Source organism: Muscardinus avellanarius, assembly GCF_963383645.1.
Source record: "Muscardinus avellanarius genome assembly, chromosome: 18".
NCBI classification, from domain to species: Eukaryota; Metazoa; Chordata; class Mammalia; order Rodentia; family Gliridae; genus Muscardinus; species Muscardinus avellanarius.
In genome coordinates, this window is record NC_137804.1 from 45,869,251 (window position 1) to 45,890,692 (window position 21,442).

At 59.3% G+C, this 21,442-nt stretch overlaps 2 protein-coding genes across 2 annotated transcripts; both read right to left on the bottom strand.

Moving 5' to 3' along the window:
* Positions 1 to 303: 303 nt before the first annotated feature.
* On the bottom strand, positions 304 to 14,321 carry RAVER1 (ribonucleoprotein, PTB binding 1; the record flags this gene model as incomplete). The annotated part of the gene is made up of 13 exons (XM_080715101.1): positions 14,061 to 14,321; positions 12,491 to 12,557; positions 10,279 to 10,748; positions 6,705 to 6,896; positions 6,483 to 6,612; positions 6,237 to 6,331; positions 4,946 to 5,033; positions 4,468 to 4,679; positions 4,092 to 4,379; positions 1,459 to 1,533; positions 1,083 to 1,214; positions 536 to 619; positions 304 to 450 (listed from the first exon to the last, which is right to left on the bottom strand). Exons 1-13 carry the CDS (start codon positions 14,277 to 14,279, stop codon positions 304 to 306), a joined length of 2,199 nt encoding a protein of 732 aa, XP_080571227.1. The 5' UTR covers positions 14,280 to 14,321.
* Positions 14,322 to 14,632: 311 nt separating this feature from the next.
* Positions 14,633 to 19,392, bottom strand: ICAM3 (intercellular adhesion molecule 3; the record flags this gene model as incomplete). The annotated part of the gene is made up of 7 exons (XM_080715517.1): positions 14,633 to 14,829; positions 14,918 to 15,166; positions 15,281 to 15,535; positions 15,804 to 16,085; positions 16,326 to 16,625; positions 18,623 to 18,909; positions 19,313 to 19,392. 7 exons carry the CDS (start codon positions 19,390 to 19,392, stop codon positions 14,633 to 14,635), a joined length of 1,650 nt encoding a protein of 549 aa, XP_080571643.1.
* Positions 19,393 to 21,442: the final 2,050 nt, after the last annotated feature.

Here is a 21,442-nt window from a genome sequence, read left to right on the forward strand (position 1 = left end):
AGGCACTCGAAGGCCAAGCACAGGCGTGACGGACGGCAGGAGGGACCCCGGCCGCGCGCGGGGCAGGAGCCGAGCGGACCGCGGCCTCGCTCTCTTAAGGCTGCGGGGTTTTGGTGCCGGGAGTGGCCGGAGGTGCCGCGTGGCCCAGAATGCCCCATGCTCCTTGGGCTCCGGCTGGCTGGTCAGCAAAGTCTTCCAGAGAGTTCTCTATTACCAAGAGGGAAGGGGAAAGCACACACACAAAACACCAGAAACCGCCAGCGTGGTTTGGTGCCGCCCTCCAGCATGTCTAGCACCGAGGCCTTAGAAAATCCTCTTCCGCTTCAGGTAGGAGTCCGCGTAGTGGCCGCCGAGCCCCTGGGAGTGCTGGCCCACGTAGCTGCCCTCCGGGCTGGGCTCGGGCGAGGGGAGCAGGTGGGCGAAGCTGCGCTTCTGGCCGCCCAGTGGGGTCTGGAGACGAGGGCAGAGGAGGCTGGGTCAGGGCATGACTAAGGGCGCTGCCCCCCAGCCCTGTGTGTCCCCACCTGCTGCCTACCTTCAGCAGGTGGCTGTGGCCGTTGGGCCCCGGGCCCAGGCCCAGGAGCCCTTCACTGGAGCCCAGTGGGGAGGAGCCGACCGCCTGCAGAGTCCGGAGAGGTGGGAGCGTCACTCCAGGGCCAGAGGAAGGCCCCAGGGGCTTTTCTTCACATGCAGCTACCAGGTCTGGGGTACAGCACCCCATTCCTCCGAGCCCGTTTCCTCCTGTCGGCTGGGGCTCACACCACCCCATACCCTGGGCCAACCGGGAGGACTGGCAGGGAGGCCTGGAGTCCAGCGCTACAGTAACCCGCTAAGACTGCCCAGGCCGGCGGGCGGTGGCAGCGCCGCCTGTAACCCCAGCTCTCGGGAAGCTGAGGCAGAGGGATCGCAGGTCTGACGACAGACCCAGCAAGTGCTCTGCAACCCGGGGAGACTCTGTTTCCACACAAAAATAAAACAGGGCTGGGCTGTGGCTGCGAGGTAGAATGCACACAGGCACACGCACACGAGCGGTTGGCCTGCAGACTGCCGGAGCAGGCCCCGGCCCGATGGAGCCCGCTCACCTTGCTGAGGTGACTCTGCCTGAGGCCCGCCTGCAGGCCGCTGGTGAAGTAGGAGGTGGGCGAGCCCGAGTAGAAGTGCGAGAGGGCCCCCCCGCCGCTCCGCTCCCCGAAGCCTCCGGGCGGCGGGGACATCTGTGGAGAGGGTGGGCTGAGCACCCGCTGACCGCCACGCCGAGAGGCCTGGGGACCACTGGGCTCCTGGTGAGTTCCCGGGGACGCAGACCTGCCCACCGCCCCCGGTGCTGAGGGCAGTCTGCAGCCAGGTAGGCGGCAGGCGCCTCGAGTGGGAGGGTCGCCTGCTCAGTACTGAGTGACGAGTGGCTTCTTCTGCAGCCAGCTGCCACTACACCTGAGCAGGACGAGAACGGGTCCCTACCTTGTGCCGGCCGGATCCGTGAGGCCCCAGGGCTGGCTCTCGAGGGTGGGGGAAGAGTCGCCGAGGCCCCACATCCTGAAGGAAAGGGGCAGAAGCACGTGGTTGGGCTTAGTACCAGCCTGAGCTGGGCTCAAGCCCGCGGCCCCGCTGGCCAGGGATCCGCGGCCACTCTGGGGCGGGCGCGGGCGCGGCTGTGCAGGGCGCGTGGAAGCCGCAGCTGAGTGAGGCCGGCGGGGCGAGGGTCCTGGGGCTGGCTGTGAAGATGCGCGCACCGGGGTGGGGTTCCGTGCTTCCAAGGCCAGCCAGGGATCTGGGTTGTGGGGAGTCTTCTGTTTTCCTATATTTACATCACTTCTTACTTTTTACATCCTCTCTGCTCCAAACACAACCCAGGTGGCCGAGGGTGGCTGGTCTGCTGTTTTTGACCAGGATGCTTAGGATCTTAGACCTAATCCTAGGGACATGAACAAGAATCCCAGGGTGCAGAAAGGACGGGAAGGCAGATGCTGAGCTCTTTCTCCAGGGGAAACAGAATGGCCTGAGGCCGAGAGGGAGAGACGGACAGACAGACAGGTGCAGGGCAAGACTGCCCAGGTCCTAGGAGTGGACAGACAGAAGAAAGGAAGCGGGGTCTGCTGTACACAGGCAGGAGGGAGACTTGGGCGGGGTCCGAGTCCAGCAAGCTCCCTCTAAACCGCTACCCCAGGGCCCGGCACAACCTAGACAGACAGCAGGTGGAGGGCCCTTGTCTGAAATGCAGGGACCAGGAGTGTTTGGGATTTTGGAAGTTATCTACATATAGATCATGAGGTAACCTGCAGATGGAACTCAAGTCTAAATAATTTGTGTGTGTGTGTGGGGGGGGTACTGGGGGTGGAACCCAGGGGCTTTCTACCTCCAGGCTATCCTCCCAGACCGATTTTATATTTTATTAGAAACAGGGTCTAAGTTGCTGAGAGCCTCACTAAGTAGCTGAGGCTGGCTTCAAACCCGTGCGATCCTCCTGTCTTAGGCTCCCAAGCGCAGGAATTACAAGCGTGCACCACCACTACCGGCTCTAAATAATAATTTTATTTATGTTCCAGACACACATTGTATATAGAGCCTGAAGACATTATATATATAACTTTTTTTGCAGTACTAGGCAAGCACTTTATTAATTTTTTGTGGTACTGGGGATGGAACCCAGGGACATCCTATCTCTGAGCTATACCCCCAGACCTATTTTTTATTCCTTTTTTTTTTTTTTTTGCAGTATTAGGGATGAAACCCAGGAGCATTCTATCTCAGCGTTTTACCCCCAGCCCTATTGTTTAGTCTTTATTTTGAAACCGAGTCTCACTGAGTTGCAAAGGGCCTCAAAAAGTAGCTGAGGCTGCCCGCGAACCGCGATCCTCCGTCTCAGCCTCACGAATGCTGGGATGACAAGCGTGCCCACCGCGCCCGGCTTAGGCAAACACTTTACTACTAAGCTACATCTCAGCCCTTTTTAGTTTTTGTTTTTGTTTTGGTGATGCTGAGGATTGAACACAGGAGACCATTCTATCTTGGAGCAACAACCCAGCCTGGTTTTGGTTTGTTTGTTTACGCGGTACTGGGGATAGAAACCAGGGGCATTCTACCTCCGAACTACATCCCCAGGCCTATTTTTTATTCTTCATTTTTAACAGGGTCTCACTGAGTTGCAAAGGTCCTCAAAAAGTAGCTGAGGCTGGCTGCGAACCCAGATCCTCCTGTCTCAGCTTCCCAAATGCTGGAATTACAAGTGTGCGTTACCACGCCCGGCTTGGTTTTATTTTTTATTTGGAAACAGGGTCTCACAAAGTTGCTGGGAGCCTTGCTAAGTTGCTGAGGCTGTCTCTGAACCTGAGATCCTCCTGTCTCAGCTTCCCAAGTACTGGGATTACAAGAGTGCGTCATATGCCCTGCTCGTGCCTGCATTTTGACTGTGACCCTTCACGAGGTCAGGAATGGGATGTTTCTATTTAGGATGGCATGGTGGTGGAATACCTTTAATCCAGTACTTGGGAGGCTGAGACAGGAGGATCCCAGATTAGAGGTAAGCCTCAGCCACATACCAAAAGACCCTAAGCAACTTAGACTCGGCTTCAAAATTAAAATATAGGGCTGAGAGTGTAGCTCAGAGGTAGAGTGCCCCTGGATTCCATCCCTAGCACAACAATAAATAAATAAATAAATATATAAAATAAAGCTGAGCACAATGCCAGGTGTGCCTGTAATCCGGTAATACTTGAGAGGTTAAGACAGGAAAATCGCAGGTTTAAGGCCAGCCCTGGCAACTTAGGTCTGCTTCATAATAAAACAAAAAAAAACCCCAAAAGCTGGGCATGGTGGCCCACACCTGTAATCCCCGTACTTGGGAGGCCCAGACAGGAGAACCACAAGTTTCTGGCCAGCCTCAGCAACTTAGGAAGACCCTCAACAACATAGTGAGAGACCCTGTTTCAAAATAAAAGGACAAAATTGGGCTGGGGTGTAGCTGGGAGGTCGAATGCCCCGGGTTCCATCCCAGGAGCACCGCACACAGAGAAAGTTCTGGACTGGGGATGCTCCACCGCGTCAGCGTGGTGGCCTCATCTTGGGGACAGGCGCACTGGCAGCCGGGTACTCACCGCCGGGTAGTCGAAGCCGTAGCTGTCCTGCAGCCCCGGGTCGGGGGGCAGGCGGGCGCTGGAGAGGGGGCTGAGCAGGCGCGACTTGAGCTGGAAGGCTTTGCTGCCTCCTCCGGAGGCAGGGGTGCTGGGCGGGGGGCCCTCGGCGGGGCGGCGGCCTCTCCCAGCGCCTCCCCAGCCCCGGGCTTCCTTACCAGCCAGGTTGCTGGCCGGGAGCAGGCTATGCAGGTTCAGGTAGGGATTCAGGGGGATGCGGTAATCCTTGGGGGGCTCCCCCAGCAGCGAGACCTGTGAGGGAGGGCTGGATTTGCGCGGGCCCAGGGTGGGGGTCTCAGGCTGGGAGCAGAGGCGAGGCCTGGCGCAGGGAGGGCCTTACCCCGGTGGCAGTCGACAGGGACCCGCTGTCCTTCTGCAGGCCTCTGAGGCCTGGGCCTCGGAGCCCCGAGGGGGCAGGGGGCGGAGTAAGCTGGGCTGATGGGGGGCCCAGGCCCAAGGTGTCCCGGTCGCCCCCGGGGGTGCCTAGCAGTGGTGGCAGCAGGGGCGGAGGCTTCCCTCGCCGGGGCGGCAGCTCTGGTGGCAGGGCCCCCCCTACAGAGAGAAGGAGGGCGTCAGCCATCCCAGCCCTAGGGAGCCTTTCCCGGGCCCAGGAGCTGCGGGGTCAGTGCCCTCCAGCAGGCCACGGAGCAAAGGCCTCAACACCCTGGACACTCCCCCACCCTGGGAGGCGGGCGCCCAACTGACAGCTGAGGAGACGAAGACCAAGAGACTCGGACTCTGTCACCCAAGATGCACAGATGGGCGGCTCAGGGGAGAGGGGCATGGAGCCCCAGGGGCAGGGCCGGCAGGTCCGTTACCTGAAGAGAGGTCCCCGAGGAGAGGGTTGGCCGGCTGGGTCCCTGGCTGGAGGGTGCCCAGGGGTGAGTCTCCCAGGATCCCGGGCTTCTAAGAACAGAGCAGGCTCAGCTGGAGACAGGGTCAGTGGTCCAGGATGGACAGCTGTCACCCCGAGTCTCTGGTCACAATGCCCAGTGCACCCAGAACCATCCAGGGAACCCTCGTGCCAGGGCCTGGAACCTCCACAGGGGACAGCCAGACCCGCCCTGGCCGGGCCACAGCGTCACTCTTGCGCTCACTGTTGTCGTTTGGCACCCAAAACAAAGCCCCACGTTGGGCGCCAAATTATGTTACAGATTTGGGGAGAGTCTGGTTGTGGGGAGACTGTTCCCCGGGAGCCTCTGCGAGGGTCCCGGACACACTTTCCCCCAACCCATAACAAAACCCAAAACAACCAAAACCAGAAAATTACCGCAGGTTCTTGTCCTAAGCTAAGAATAAATATGCATAGCTTGGACAGTTGCTGAAGATTTAAAGAAGTTTATTAAAAAGATAGAAACACAGAAAATAGAGATACAGCCCCATGCCAGAATGGCCCAGGCCAACTCACCACTCCCCAGATATGGCACGTGGACCGGAATTTTTATACCCATGACCTCCATCTTGTTTATGCAATTTTGACCTGGTGAATGTCCCTGTAAGGCACCTCCCCCAGCAAGGTGTGGCGAGGTGTCTCCTTTCATGAAGGTCGACCCCTCCTACCATCTTAGCTGGCGTATCATGTAGATCTGTCTTTAGAGAAAGGCCTAGCTCCCCTCTCCTACTGACTTGTAGCCAAGTCAATCTAAGTTTCAATAGCTGTTTGCTTCCTGACCAAAGCCAAGCCTTTCTCTCTCCAGGTCTGCCGCCATTTTGACACAATTATTTTTGAAATATAATAATCAGAGCTTTTTTAATTCTTCCTAGACCATTCCCAATTCTGGTACACTCACCACCAGAGCCGTGCGGGCCCCAGCAGGCCGAGCCACGTGGGCTGGTGTGTGGAGTGCGTCTGCGCCTGTATTTGTGTGTACCTGCGCATGGGGAGGGGTGGGTCTGGACTCTTCCCTAGGGGGAGTGGGTGGCTTCACAGCAGGGGCTCTACGGCCACACCCAAGCCAGGCTGTTCAAAGGCTGTTCAAAGAGCATGCGCTCCCCCGGGCGGCCTGACCATCAAGGCCCAGTGCCTGCAGAGCAGCGTGGCCAGGGGGTGGCCCGCTGCCGGGCAGGGTGAGGGCTGGGCGCGTGGGGCAGGCTCGGCAGGGTCCTTACCTTCTGGCTCTGGGTGTGCAGGGCGAGCTGCAGCAGCGCTGTGGACAGGGCAGGCCCGCTGAGCAGTGGCATGGCTGGGGGGGCGCCCAGGAGGCCTGGAGAAGAGGCAGGGGCTGGCGGTGGTTGGGACACACAGCCACTCCCCTCCCTCCGTTCAGCACGCCCCCACCTGCTAGCAGGACAGGGAACTGGGAGAAAGGGCAGGGCGGCCGTCCCCAGCCCCTGCAGGCTCCAGGGGCTGCTTACCCTGCTTGCCCCCGGCGCCGCCTTGGAGCAGGGGGTTGAGCAGCAGCTGGAGGGAGGCCGACGGGCCCAGGCTGTTCAGCAGCTGGAGGATGTTGGGCTCGGGCAGGAGCCCCTTGCCGCGGTTGAGGGCCTAGGAGGGAGGCGGAGCGTGGCTGAGGGTGCTGCGGCCGCAGGGCATCTCTGGGGAGCCCCGCCGCCTGGGAAGCCCTCCTGCACACTCACTGTGGCCTGTGCGGCGATGAGCGCGGCCAGCATGCTGCGGCCGGGGGGCCCCGGGGCGCAGAAGGACACCCGCAGGTGGCTGCCCCCCAGGGCCAGGCCGTCGGCGCGCTGCTGCGCCTCCTCGGCCATCTCCGCCGTCTCGTACTCCAGCACCGCGAAGCCCTTCAGCTGCCCGTCCTGGCCGCATGCCAGCTACAGGGAGGCAGTCATGAGCGCCGGGCACAGCACCCACCCCGCCACACAACCAGGGCGGTGATGGCAACTTCAGAGCAGGGCTCCGTGCCAGCCCCGCCAAGCCCTGAAAGGCCGCCGCGGACCCATTTTTCAGAAAAGGCTACTGAGGCGCAGAGAGGCTGGCACACCCAGGGCCACAAAGCTGGCAGGAGGCAGCGTGGGTCTATCCCACGACAAGCGCCTGATTAGCAGTCCCCAGGCACAGGTGGGGGTGGCGGGTGGCTCTGAGCACAGGCCTTAGGCCACAAACACGTCCCACTTTCTGTGGGTGAGGGCAGGGGCCACCAGGCACACGGAGGTCATGCAGCCAGGACGGAGGCACAGGCAGGGCCAGACCAGGGACACCTCTCTGCCCCCCAACAGCAGCTACTGGGAGGGGCACTGAGGCCTGAGCCCAGGGGCACTCAACCTCTGAGCGACACCCCAGCCCTTTCATTTATTTTGTGTATGTGTTACTGGGAATGGAACCCAGGGTCCTTCTACCTCCAGGCTACACCCCCAGACCTATTTGATTTCTTACTTGGAAACAGGGTCTTGCTAAATTGCTGAGAGCCTCAACTAAGTTGCTGAGACTGGCTTCAAACCTGCGCCCTTCCTGTCTCAGCCTATTACAAGCATAGCCCACCACACCCAGTATTCAAAATAAAGAATACAAAATAGGGCAGGGGGTGGAGCTTGGAGGTCAAATGCCCCTGGGTTCCACCTCCAGACTCGTAAAAATAAAAAATATCATAGCAGGCAGAGGCCAGGGTCAATGCTAACGCCATGGAGGCCGAGCAGCCTGAGTGGCCCGCCAGGGAAAGCGCTGGCCTGGGCCCCCTTTAGAGACCCTGCCCGTCCTACACAGCGACTCGGAAGAGTCAAAGGGTGACACAGTTGCTAGCTACGGGGTGCGCCTCAAACCTACATGACTCCCCAGCTCAGCCTCCATCCGGGTTCCTGGGATGTGGCTGCGTCACACTGAACCCAGGGGCACTCTACAAACTACAACGGAGCTGCATTACGTGTGTGCGTGCGTGCGTGTGTGCGTGTGTGTGTGTGTCCAGCATTTCTTACTGTTGGATCTGAACCAGGGTCTCTATGTTGCTAAGGCCGTCCTTGAACCCGTCCGCCTCCTGTCTCAGCCTCTGAAGTATGAAGATTAAGGATGTGCACCTCTGTGCCAAGCTTATTACTATCCGGTACCCAGGATTACCTCCAAGCTACACCACCAGCCCTTTTTATCGGCCTCTCACTAGGTTGCTGAGACTGGCCTCAAACCTGTGATCTTCCTGCCTCAGCCTCCCAAGGACTGGGATTACGGGCACACCACCATGCCTGGTTTATTAGCCTCATTTCAAGGCGGGGAAACGTGCTCAGGAGAGGTGTGCTTGGTCACGATGCCGAGGACCTCTGGCCCACGAGAGGATGAGGCCTCGGCCTGAGCCCCCGGCACGCGGCAGACGCCAAAGAGCAAGCAGCCGTCAACGAACACCGAGCGAACAAGGAGACGGAGGCCCCGACGGCCGGCTTACTGGGGCTCCAGCACCCCATTTTCACAGGCTGGGCCCACTCAAGGTTGCAGAGCTGGGGTCTGAGTCAGCTGACGCGCGGCCCAGCCCTGGAGCCAGGCCGCAGAGTTCTGATCCAGGCACTGCTAGATCCTGGCTACGTAGCCCTAGGAATTTCACTTGACCCTGCACTCGGAAGTGGGGGTGATACCCACCCCTCTGGCTGGCTGAAGACGTGCTCAGACCCACCATTGGTGCCAACGGAACGTCCTTTTGGGGATGTCAGAAAGACTTGAGCTACACCCCCAGCCTGTCTTATTTTTAATTTTATTTTGTGACAGGATCTCACTGAGCTGCCCAGGCCAGCCTCAAACTTTTTTTGGGGGGACGGGTGTAATGGGGATTGCATTCTACCCCAAGCTACAACCCCAGCCCTGTATTTTATAGTCTCGCTAAGTTGTTAAGGCTGGCTTCCAACCCACGATCCTCCAGTTCCAGGCTCCTAAGTACTGGGATTACAGGTGTGGGCCATCATGCCTAGACAGCCTCAAACTTTTATTTTTTGTGGTACTGGGGATCGAACCCAGAGGCATTCTACCTTTGAGCCACACCCCCCCCCCAAGTTTATTTCTGATTTGGAAACAGTCTTGTTAGGTTACTAAGAGTCTCACTAAATTGTTGACGGAGGCCTGTGATCTCTTTGTGTGTGTGTGTGTGTGTGGTGCTGGGGGTGGAACCCAGAGGCTTTCTACCCCCGGGCTATACTCCCAGACCTATTTTATATTTTATTTGGAAACAGGGTCTCGCTAAGTTGCTGAGAGCCTCACTAAGTAGCTGAGGCTGGCTTCGAACCTGCGCGATCCTCCTGTCTCGGCCTCCCTAGCACTGGGATTACATGTGTGCGCCACCACGCCCGGCTCAGCCTCCAACTTATGATCGGCCTGCGTCAGTCTCCTGAGTATCCGGGATTCCAGTTGTGCACACTGCACCAGCTCTGTGGCTAGGACTTCTGGGGCCTCTCAGGGAGCTGTGCTTGACAGGGGCCTGACACGAGCAACCTGAATGAACAGGAATTGACCTGCCAGCCCTGCGCGTGAGCACTGAAGTCCTGCTTACGGGGAAGAGGCTGAGGTGCAGGCAGCAGTAACTTGCCCGGTACAGGAGAGCTGAGGGCTGACAAAGCCTCACCCTTTGACTTTTTAGGGGTCAGGGGTAAATGGTTAGGGATTAGGACTGAGCCCAGGAGTGCTTCACCTCTGAGCTATACCCCTAGGTTTTTTGTTTTTTTTTTCTTCAGGTTTGGGGATGGAACCCAGGGGCATTCGACCTCTGAGCTACACCTCCTGCCCTAGATTTTATTCTTTACTTTGAAACTGGGTCTCACTGAGTTGCAGAGGGCCTCACTAAGTAGCTGAGGCTGTCCGCGAACCGCGATCCTCCAGGTCTCAGCCTCCCGAATGCTGGGATTACAAGCGTGCGCCACCACGCCCGGCTATCTCCCCATGCCTTTTTTGAGACAGGGCATTGCTGAGCTGCTGAGGCTGGCCTCATACCTGCGATACTCCTCTTTCAGCCTCCCTAGTACTAGCATTACAGGTATATACCACAGTGCCCATCTAAGCCAGACTTCTTTTGGGAATGGAGCCCAGGATTATTCTAACTTTTAGCTACACCCTCAGCCCTATTTTCTTCTTTTACTTTGAAAGAGTATCTTACTAAGTTGTGGAGGGCCTCACTGAGTAGCTGAGGCTGTCTGTGAACCGCGATCCTCCCGTCTCAGCCTCCCAAGTCCTGGGATTGCAAGCGTGCGCCACTGTGCCCGCCAAGCCAGACCCAGGCCCAGGGCTCACCTGGCAGAAGGTGGGCGTGTGGACGGCCGAAAGCGCCCCTCGCAGGGCATCCTCGTCGCTGAAGCCAGGTGGCAGGTGGTCAACGCAGAGGCAGCGGGAGTGCAGCAGGGCAGGGGTCAGCTGGCCGGCGTCTGTCCAGTGCACGTAGAGCGTGCGCGGGCCCAGCGGCTTGCCCAGCAGGTCTGACTTGGCCCGGGCGGCCGAGTCCTTCTTCATGTACTCGGCGAAGCCATAGCCCTTGGAGTGGCCCGTGCGCTCGCTGTAGACCAGGAAGCAGCGCTCCAGGCTGCCGAAGGGCCGCACCAGCTCCTCGAACTGCGCCTGCGTCAGGCTGGGCGGCAGGTTGGCCACGCAGAGCAGGGCATCGGTGGGCTGCAGCTGCACCGACAGCTCCCGCTCCCGCAGGTGGCTCCGGTGGAAAGCCCCGATGGCGGCCTCGGCCTGCTCCCCGTTCAGCAAAGTCACGAACGCTGCAGTGGGACGGCAGGGTCAGCGGCACCCAGGGCCTGCCACCCCGCCCTCCGCAGCTCCAGGCCCAGCCACGCGGCCAGCGGCCAGCCCCCACAGGCACGAGGGCACCGTGGGCCCCACAAGGCCGCACCCAGCTGTTCGCTCACAGCCCACAGCACGGCTCTCCAGCTGTGCGCCTGGCTCTGTCCTGAAGCCTCTATGTGAGTTGGGGACAAGTTCCCATCTGAGAATTCAACCGAATGTGGAACACAAGTACTGGGGCAGGGCTGCGTCTGTACTGAGCACGTACAGACTTCTTTTTTGCGGTATTGGGGATGGAACCAGGGGCATTCTACCTCCGAGCTACACCCCCAGCCCTATTGCTTAGTCCCTACTTTTTGAAACAGGGTCTCACTGAGTTGCAAAGGGCCTAAGTAGCTGATGCTGGCCGCGAACCACAATCCTCCTGTGTCAGCTGGGATTACAAGCGTGTGCCACCATCCCCGGCTGATTTTTTGGGGTTTTTGGCGCTGGAGATTGAATTCAGGTGCATTCTACCTCTGGGCTATATCCCCAGCCCCATTTTGGTTTTATTTTTAAATAGGGTCTCACTAAATTGCAGAAGGCCTCAATAAATTTTGTTGAGGCTGGCCAGGAACCTGCGATCCTCCTGTCTCAGCCTCCTAAGTACTGAGATTACAAGTGTGGGCCACTACGCCCAGCTTGTCTCAAGAGAATTTAAAGTATGCAGGGTATACATAAGTTATATGCAAAGATTATACCATCTTACTTAAGAGACCCGAGCACCCTCAGAATCGGATACGGGGTGGGGACCTGGAACCAATCGCTCTGGATGCCGAGGACGAACATACTGGATACGCAGTACCTACTTGACCTGTCCACCCAGGGGCTGTTGACTCAGCACCTGCCAGGCGTTGCATACTAACACTAACATCACTGCCACTGCTTAGAGGCAGACCAGGATACAAACTTGCAATGTGCTTGCCTTCGGGGTTCAAGAATTTAACCAGACCTAGCCTCAGCCTCCAAGGGCCACAGACTAGTGAGTTTTGGCACACTGCCTGGCCTGCACACACTTAACCAAGGGCCTCTACCAGAGAGGCAGAGGCCGAGAACCCATCCACATTCTCGTGGGCCTGGAGACTCAGTGAGGGGCAGTCGTGCAAGCCAGCAAGGGAAGCCTGGTGGTCAGCGCTGTAACGGGAAGCTCCCCAAGCCTACCGGGGTGGAGCCTGGATAGAGGAGGGAACCTTTGGGAACACAGAAAGAGCACATAAGCTTGGGCTGCAGGAAGCAGAGAAGCTGGCAGTGCCAGGAAGGGTCTCAGACAGGTTTTGAGGAGGAAGAATGATCAGAGTTGGGACTGGTTCGATCAGATTGCAGCTGGCTCCCTGGAGGAGGTGGGCAGCAGCACGGTCTCACAGGGGCCGAGCAGCCAGAGCGAGGCTGCCGGTTAGGCGATGGAGAGGGCAGGGGCCAGTGGAAGCTAAGGGAGTGGAGCGCGTCAATGAGGGCCGGTGTGGGGGACCGGGCGGGGCAGGATGCTCCCAGGTCCAGGTACCCGGCTGCTTAGCTCAGGGGAGAACGTCCAGGCTGCCCCGACTGGACGCCCAGGATGAGGGCCAGGCTGGTGCTCCTGCCGCCCTGGCCTCGGGGATGGCACCTGGACCATCTCAGGAGAGAAGATGCTGAGCCCGGCCCCTCCCGTCTAGGGAGCAGCCCACCCCACTGCCCCACAAACCTGTCCCTTTGTACTTGTCCACAAAACAGTACTTGAGCTCATAGTCGCTGAGTAGGTCGTGTACTTCCTGCAGAGACAGAAGCCACAGGTCAGGCGGTGCCCAGGAGCTAGACGGAACCACCCGGTGCTGCCTTCCGGTGGCCCGGGTATCGCGGCAGGCAAACTACCACCCCGCGGTACAGATGGAGAAACAGGCTCCGCATGATCGCCCAAGGCCATTTGGCTGGGACCGGGAGCCTGACCGCAGAGTCCATGCCCACCCAGATGCGTTTTACCTCCGAGCTACACCCCCCAACCCTACTTTTTTTTCCCCTTTATTTTGAAACAGGGTCTCAGGGAGTTCCAAAGGGCCTCACTACGTAGTAGCTGAGGCTGTCCAGGAACGGCGACCCTCCCGTCTCCGCCTCCCAAATGCTGAGATTACAAGCGTGCGCTGCCATTCCCAGCTGCCTTTGCAAAACGTTTTCAACTGTCTGAACCTTCATTTGCAGGTTGACTGGTTTACAACTGTGCACTTAAGTGTTAGCACACCCATTTTGTGCAGGAGGAAAACGAGGCTCCGGGAGGTGAAGACGCGTGCTGCAGTGGGGCTGCTCCCCAGGGCCTGACCGGGGAGCCTGCGCACTGCCTCTCACTTCCCCCACCGACAGCGCTGTCCTGTCCCAAGCCAGCTTAGGGCCGGGCACTGGGGCTTGCAGGTGCCAGAGATGTGGGGAGGAGGACTGGCTCTTGAACATCGCATGGTGGTAGCACCTTTGTCTGTCCCTGGACACTCCTGGGCCCTGTAGGCAAGGACGGCCAGTGGCAGGTATGCTGGCGGGCTGGGGAGCAGGGCTTCACAGCAGCAGGAAGAGGAAACCTTTCTACCTGCCATTACACCGCCGCTGGGCAGGGCAGGGCGTTACAGGTGGCATCTACCTGGGTCCAAAGAGCACTGGGAGGACCTGCGCCGTGAGGAGCCCAAGAAAAGGGCGTTCCTGGCAGGAAGACGGGCCCAGGGGAGCTACGCAGAACACAGGTCCGCGTTTCCTGTAGGTCGGAGGGATGGTGGCACGAGACCTCATTTTCCCAAATGAAATCCTGGGCCTTTTGCGGAAGGTTGCTACAACTTCCGGTTCTGAGAGCCACCAATAAGTGCGTGATACGGCAGGACACACTCTGACCCCGAAACTTGTGGACACGAGGTCCCCGCCACCTCGTGGTAGAGTGGGGTGGGGGAAAGCCCAAACGGAGCCGAGAGCAACTGGTTGGTGTCCCTAGGTGTAGCCGGCCCGGCCCTGCTCGCCATTCACAATCCCCCGAGAGGGCCGGAGCTGCCCGCCCCCGTCCATTCCCCGCCCCTGGCCAGCGGGCAGTCTCGCCCGAGCCTGTGGTCGCCCCTAGCAACGCGGTCCCTCCATCCCAAGTTGGTCTCGCCTTTCATCGCGGTCCCCCACCTCCCGTCCCCGGTCTTTTCCCGCAGATCCCGCGCTGGGACGCCCCCGCCGACGCCGGCACTGCAGCCGCCGGGCTCCCCCGCGCACGCGCACCGGAGCATTTCCCGCCACGCTCCCACACCGCCCCCCCATACCTGGTTGGTCACGTCCCCCGGGAGGCCCCGGATCAGTATCTTGCGGCGGTTGCGGAACTGGCGCTCGGTGTGCTCCAGGCGCTTCCGGATCTCCTCCGGGTCTAGCGGCGGCAGCTCTTCTTCGGGCGCCCGGCGCCCCGCGGCCTCGCCGGCTTCCCCCTCGGCCCCAGCCTCCGGGCTCAGCGGGGGCCGGTGAGTAACGGACACGTCGGCCGCCATCTTGGGAAGCCCGGCGCCTTCTGGGACCAGCGAGCCGGGGCGGAGCGGCCTAGAGCGGCAACGGAGGCGCGCTCGCCGATTGGCCGGGGGAGGCCCCGCCTCCTCAGCCCATTGGCTGAAGCCCAGCCAGCCTCCTGGGCGTTCGAGCCGCGTCGGGGTCGCCGCAGGCTCCGCCCCCTCCCGCCCCGCGGTGCCATTCAGCGGCTGCGCCGAGCGCGGCGGGAGAGCCCCGGGCGCGGGCGGGATGCAGCCGCGGACTGCGGAGCTTTCGCGAAGGCTTTATTGGTGGGGGCTCGGGGGTACAGACACGGCCCCCGCGGCCACTGCAGCTCCGGACCTCGGCATCCCGCCGCTCAGGATGGCTGCAGCCCCGCTGGCTCTTCAGGCTGCAGGGCCGTGAGGGGCACCGAGGGGCTTGGAGGCTGCTTCACGTGGTAGGTGCCGCAGCGTTTCTGCATGCCGAAGACGTAGATTAAGGCCGCCGTGACAGCCCCGGCGCCCAGGGCCGCCAGCACCCCCATGATGACGTTGACCGACCCGGAGCTCCGAGCTGCGCAGAGAAGCTCAGAGTGAACGGGCGTGGGCCGGCGCCCCCTGGGCCGGCGCCCCCAACCACGGCTCCTCGAGGTCCCACCTACCCTGCACGTTCATCACCACGAGCAAGCTGTGCGTGCCCCTGAGGCTGGTCGCCTTGCAGCGATAAGTGCCATTGTGGTGTAACTTGACGAGGAATGGGGTGCCGACGGGCACCTCAACCCTGGAGCCTTCTTGCAAACACTGGAGCTGGGGCGCAGGGTTGCCCCGGGCCTGGCACTGCAAGACGTGTTCAGTCCTTTCTCTCCACGCCAATCGCTGGGGACATTTGGCTTGGTCGATCCTGGGACCATCTGTGGAACCACCGTGTGATCAGACACCCCAGAGACCCGAGAGGTGCAATGGGGCCAGAGAGTCTAGGCTCCCCAGCAGGGAGGGGCTGGAAAAGGTCCAAGCGGCCGACTCACACAGAACGCGCAGCTGGACAGTCGCGTTTCTCTGTAGGAGCTCTCCATCGACCTCCAAGGTGGCGTTGCAGAAGAAGCGGCGGCCGTCGTCGCGCTCCGTGGCGGCCAGCTGAAGCCGGGCAGGTTCCCCCGGAGCCGGGGCCAGAACTCCGTCCAGCATGAGCTGGACTCCGGCCCCGGCCGCACAGGTCACGTTCACCGTGGACCCCTCGGTGACGTTGGCGTCGCTCAGGTTCAGAACGGGCCCTAGGAAGGCTAAAGGCAGGACGTTGTCTGGGGGCTTACTGACCACCACCCTCCCCCGGATCAAGCCCAGCCTGCTGCTCGGCCCTTTGCATTCGGGTTAGCCCGGCCCAGCCTTCTTTGCCGGACCTACCCAAACCCAGGCACCTGCCCCGCCTCCCTGGCAACCCTAGTTTGACAGCTGGCCCCGCCTCTGCGCGCCCGAGTCTCCACCCCACGTGCCACGCCCTCGAGCCCCCGAGGTCCACTCTGGAGGGGCCCCGGCCACACCCCCTCGTACCGAAGACCGTCAGGTTCCTTCGGGCTTCACGACTTTGGCCTCCCAGGGTCACGGAGCAGACCATCTCCTGGGTGCCCTCCTGATCCGTGTGCGCCGTGGCTGTGGCCCTGAGCCGGTCCCCGTGACTCGTGACCGCGGGATCCAGAATCTGGTTCCCCAGCGCCAGCTGGACCCGAGCCTCAGAGGCCGGGAACAGCCCGTCCAGAGTGCAGGACACGGGCCACGGCCTTCCCGCCTCCAGTGACCTGGGCGCCGCGAGGCGCGGGGGACCTGCGGGTAGGGCTGCGGAGAAGGGTGCGGGTGAGAAGGGAGCCCCGTGCAGCAAGCCCACCCCGCAACCCGGGGGCTCCTGTTCACCGGGCATCTCTTATCAGACTCACTCCCAGGACCCCCGAACACAGCCTTCCCGAAGGACCCGCCCAGCCGCGGGCCTGCCCTCTGGGCCAGCCCGCCCAGGGCCCTGGAGGTCCGGGACGCCCCTCCAGGCCCAGCGCTCACCCACCCCGCAGCCCCGGCCCTCACCGAAGATGCGGAGCCGCCTGGGGGCCGAGGTGTTGCGGAACAGCTCCAGCCCCTGGGCTCGCAGGTCCAGCTCCGCGCGGCAGGAGAAGTTGGCCCCGTGGTCGGCCCTGGCCGCCAGCACGGTGAACTGGACGGACTCGCCCTCGGCCGGCCGCCGGCTCAGCTCCTCCGCCCCGCGCAGCAGCACCGCCGAGAGCCGGGCCCGGGGCGCCCCGCCGGCCACCAGGCAGCGCAGGGTGAGGTTGCGGCCCAGGGGCTGCCAGGCCGGGAGGGGCGCCAGCTCCACGCGCTCCGGGAACCCTGCGGGCGGGCAGACGGCGGCGGTCATCAGCTGGGTCCCCGGCCAGGGGCTGGGGAGACTGGGGACCCTGCCCTGAGCCCTGAACGTGCTTGCTTCCGGACTTTCTCTTTATTTATTTATTTATTTATTTATTTATTTATTTATTTTTGTGGTGCTGGGGATGGAACCCAAGGGCAATCTACCTCTGAGCTACACCCCAGCCCTGATGTTTTATTCTTCATTTTGAAACAAGATCTCACTGAACTGCAAAGAGCCTCACTAAGTAACTGAGGCTGTCCACAAACCACGGTCCTCCTGTCTCATTCCCCCGCATGCTGGGATGACAAGCGTGACCACACTGGCTTCCTATTTTATTTTGAAACAGGATCTTACTAAGTTGCTGAGGTCCTCGCTAAGTTGCAAAGGCTGGCTACCAACTTTCAATCCTCCTGTCTTCAGCCTCCCAAGTTCTGGGATTGCAGGCACATGCCACCATGCCTGGCTTACCCCCCCCCCCAGTTCTTTTTTTAAAAAGTGATAAAAAAAAAAAAAAGGCCAGGCGTGGTGGCACACACCTGTAATCCCAGCATTAGGGACGCTGAGACAGAAGGATCACAGTTCGAAGACAGCCGCAGCTACTTGGTGAGGCCTTTGCAACTCAGTGAGACCCTATTTCAAAACAAAGACTAAAAGCCTTTATTTTGATGGTGCACGCTTATAATCCCCGCGCTTGGGAGGCTGAGACAGGAGGATCGCACAGGTTCAAAGCCAGCCTCAGCTACTTGGTGAGGCTCTCAGCAACTTAGTGAGACCCTGTTTCCAAATAAAGTATAATAGGTCTGGGAGTATAGCCCGGAGGTAGAAAGCCCCTGAGTTCCACTTCAGTACTACAAAAACAAAACAAAAAAACAAAATAAAGACTAAAAAATAGGGCTGGGGGTATACCTTGGAGGTAAAAATGCCCCGGGGCTCCACCCCCAGTATGAAAAAAAAATTGTTATTTTATGTGTGTGTGTGTGTGTGTGTGTGCGCGCACGTGTGCACATGGTACTTGGGACAGAATCCAGGGGCAATCTACATTGGGGCTACACCCCCAGCCTTGATTTATTTGTTTATGGTACTGAGGATTGAACCCAGGGATATTTTACCTCCAAGCTACACCTCCAGCCCTATTTTTAAAATTATTTTTATTTTATTTTATTTATTTATTTTTTGCGGATCTGGGGAACCCCCTGCCGAATTTTTTATTCTTTATTCTGAAACAGGGTCTCACTGAGTTGCGGAGGGCCTCACTAAGTAGCTGAGGCTGTCCGCGAACCACGATCCTCCAGTCTCAGCCTCCCGAATGCTGGGATGACAAGCGTGCGCCACCACGCCTGGCTATTATTTTTATCTTGTAACAAGATCTTGATAGATTGATTAGAATCTCACTAGTTGCTCAGGCTGTCCTTGAACCTGCCATCTTCCTGTCTCAGCCTCCCAAGCACTGAGATTGAGCGATATGTTCTGCCCCTTTCTCTTCTAGTCCTTGTGCATGTTTTTGTGGCACTGGGGATTGAACCCAGGGCTTCCCGCCTGCCAGGCAAGCTCTACCACTTAGCTACACCCACAGCCCTTTCTATTTTTATTTATTTATTTATTTTTCGGTACTGGGGATGGAACCCAGGGGCATTCTACCTTCGAGTTACACCCCCAGCCCTATTTTTTATTCTTTGTTTTGAAACAGGGTTTCGCTGAGCCTCAAGGGGCCTCACTAAGTAGCTGAGGCTGTCTGCTAACTGCAGTCCTCCTGTCTCAGCCTCCCCAGTGCTGGGATGACAAGCCTGCGCCCAATGCCCAGCTGAAAGCTTTCTTTATGACGGCGCGGGCAGCCTTGCCTGCCGTGCTTAAAGTAAGGCGGGCGGGAGGGCAGGACGCAGCTTGCTGGGCCGCAGGGAAGGTGATGTCGCCGCCACCCTGGCTGAGCTGCTGCTGTGTGGCTCTCACACGGCCCCGGCAGCCTCGCACACCCACTCACGGTACACGGTGATGCTGGACGGGCCCGTCAATTGGGAGCCATTGCAGAACCCAGAGCATAAGACCCTGGTGTCGCCGGTGACGTTGACGAGCCAGAAGGCGGCCCAGCCCGGGCCAGCGCCCGCCGGCTCCTTCAGCAGCGATGTCTCCAGGCTGAGGAGCTCGGCCTGGGGGCAGCGGGTGCTGCAGTTGACCAAGAGGCTGCCGCCGGCAGGAAGCACGGGGTCCTGAGGCTCCACCTGCAGGGGGAACACCTGCCCCTGCGCGCCTGGGGGCACGGAGGAAGTTCTGTGGTGGTGGATGGGCCAGAGCCCACCCAGGGCCTGCCCAGTCGTCCTTTGTCAGCCTCCCAAGTATGGGGGTTACAGGTGTGCACTACAAGCCTGCGGGGGTGTTCTGATGTCTCCCTAGGAGATTGTGGAGGGACAGGGCAGGGCCGTGGTGGCGGAGGGAGCCGCTGAGGCTTCCTGGGTCCAGGCAGAGTGTGTGTTGGGTGGGGAAGGGGTCCCATGGTTGGGCCCTGGTCCCTTCCTGCAATCGCAGGATCTCCCCACTTCTAGGAAGCCTCTGCCCTCAGCACTGCACATGGAGCTAGACGTCCTCCGGGGCCCCCAGGACGCCCCTTGTTAGACTGAGTTTGGGGGCGGCTTGTCCCCCCAGCCCTCCCGCCATGGCCGGCTCACCTAGGCACAGCAGACAGCAGATGGCCAGCTGGAGGGCGCGCAGCGTGGGCCCGGCCCCCGGCAGCCGCCCCGAGGGCACCGAGGGCATCGTGGCGTGGCCCCCTGGGCACCGGGCAGCGGAAGCTGAGGCTGGATTGCAGGAGCGGGGAGGCGGGAGCAGGGGGCCCGGGCCTGGGGCTCGGCTGGGGTCCAGGACGGAGGGGACTAGGGAGAAGACGGCCCCAGGTGACCGCAGGAAACGCCAGCACAGCTGGGGTGCGGAGGGGCAGAGCGCCTTCCGGGGAGGTGAGGTGCCGGGAGCTGTTTCCCCAGAGAGGAAGTCAGCAGGCCCGGAGGTGGGGTTTCTCCTCTCTTTTGACTTTCTCTCTTTCCTCTTTTCATTTTTTCTTTTCTCCCGCCTCTTTTTTTTATTTCTTTTCACTCTCTTTTGTGGTACTGGGGATTGAACCCAAGGCACCCTACTACTCAGCTACACCCCCAGAATTTGTATGTGTGTGTGTGTGTTAGCGAGGATTGAACCCAGGGACATTCTACCTCTGAGTGACACCCCCAGCCCTATATTTTATTCTTTGTGTGTGTGTGTGTGTGTGTGTGTGTGTGTGTGTGGCACTGAGGATGGGACCCAGACGCATCCTACCTCCAAGCCGCACCCACAGCCCTACTGTTTAGTCTTTACTCTGAAACAGGGGCTCACTGAGTTGTAAAGAGCCACGTCGTAGCCGAGGCTGCCCGCGTACCCGAGTCCTCCTGTCTCAGCCTCTAAAATGCTGGGATCACAGGCATGTGCCAACACTTGGCTTTTTTATTCTTCATTTTGAAACAGGGTCTCACTAAGTAGCTGAGGCTGACTACGAACTGCGATCCTCCGGTCTCAGCCTCCCAATTATTATTATTATTATTATTAATTATTATTATTATTATTTGCAGTACCAGAGATGCAACTCAGGGACACTGTACCTCCGAGCTATACCCCCAGCCCTAGTTTTTAATCTATTTATTTATTTATTTATTTATTTATTCTGTGTGTGTGTTACTGGGGATGGAACCCAGGGGCCTTTATCTCCATGCTACACCTCCAGACCTATTTAATATTTTATTTGGAAACAGGGTCTCACTAAGTTACTGAGAGCCTCACTAAGCTGCTGAGGCTGGCTTTGAACCTGCGATCCTCCTGTCTCAGCCTCCCAAGTACTGGGATTACAAGTGTGCGCCACCGTGCCCGGCTAGGTACCCCCCCCCCGTGGTACTGGGGGTGGAACCCAGGGGCTTTTCTACCTCTGGGCTGGGCTATACTCCCAGATTCTTTTATACTTTATTTGGAAACAAGGTCTCACTAAGTTGCTGAGAGCCTCACTAAGTAGCTGAGGCTGGCTTCGAACCTGTGCGATCCTCCTGGCTGAGTTTCCCAAATGCTGAGATTACAAATTAGCGCCACCACACCCAGCTCTATCTTTAATAATTTTGAAACAGAGTCTCAGTTGCAGAGGGCCTCACAAGTTGCAAACACTGGTAAGCTCAGGACTTTGGAGGCTGAGACAGGAGGAATGCAGGTTTAGCCAGCCTCAGCTACTTAGTGAGACCTTCTGCAACTTAGTGAGACCCTGCTTCAAAATAAGGAATAAGAGCCGGCGTGGTGGTGCATGTGCCGGGGAGGCAGAGACAGGAGGATCGCGCAGGTTCAAAGCCAGCCGCGCTGGCTTAGGAGACCCTGTTTCAAAATAAAAAAGTATAAAAATAGGTCTGGGAGTGTAGCCCGGAGGTAGAAGGGCTTCCAGGAGTCCCAGTACCACCAAAAAAAAAAAAAAAAAAAAAAAGGAATAAGAAAATAGGGCTGGAGTGTTGCTCAGCGGTAGAATGTCCTTGAGTTTCATCCCCAGTACCGCTAAGTAAATAAATAAGAAATAAGTAAGAAAAAAAGCAAAGGGCAAAGAACTTGAATGGACATTTCTCCCAAGAAGAGAGGTGGAGATAGACTCTTGGACAACACAAGGAAAGATGCCTAGAGCCGCAGACACTCGGGAAATGCAACCCCTGCCAGTGGAGAGCGCGTCGGGCCCACGCGCGCTGGTAACAAGCAGAAACTGAGCGGGAGGTGGCGGCGCACACCGGTCGTCCCGCCCTGGGAGGCTGAGGCTGGA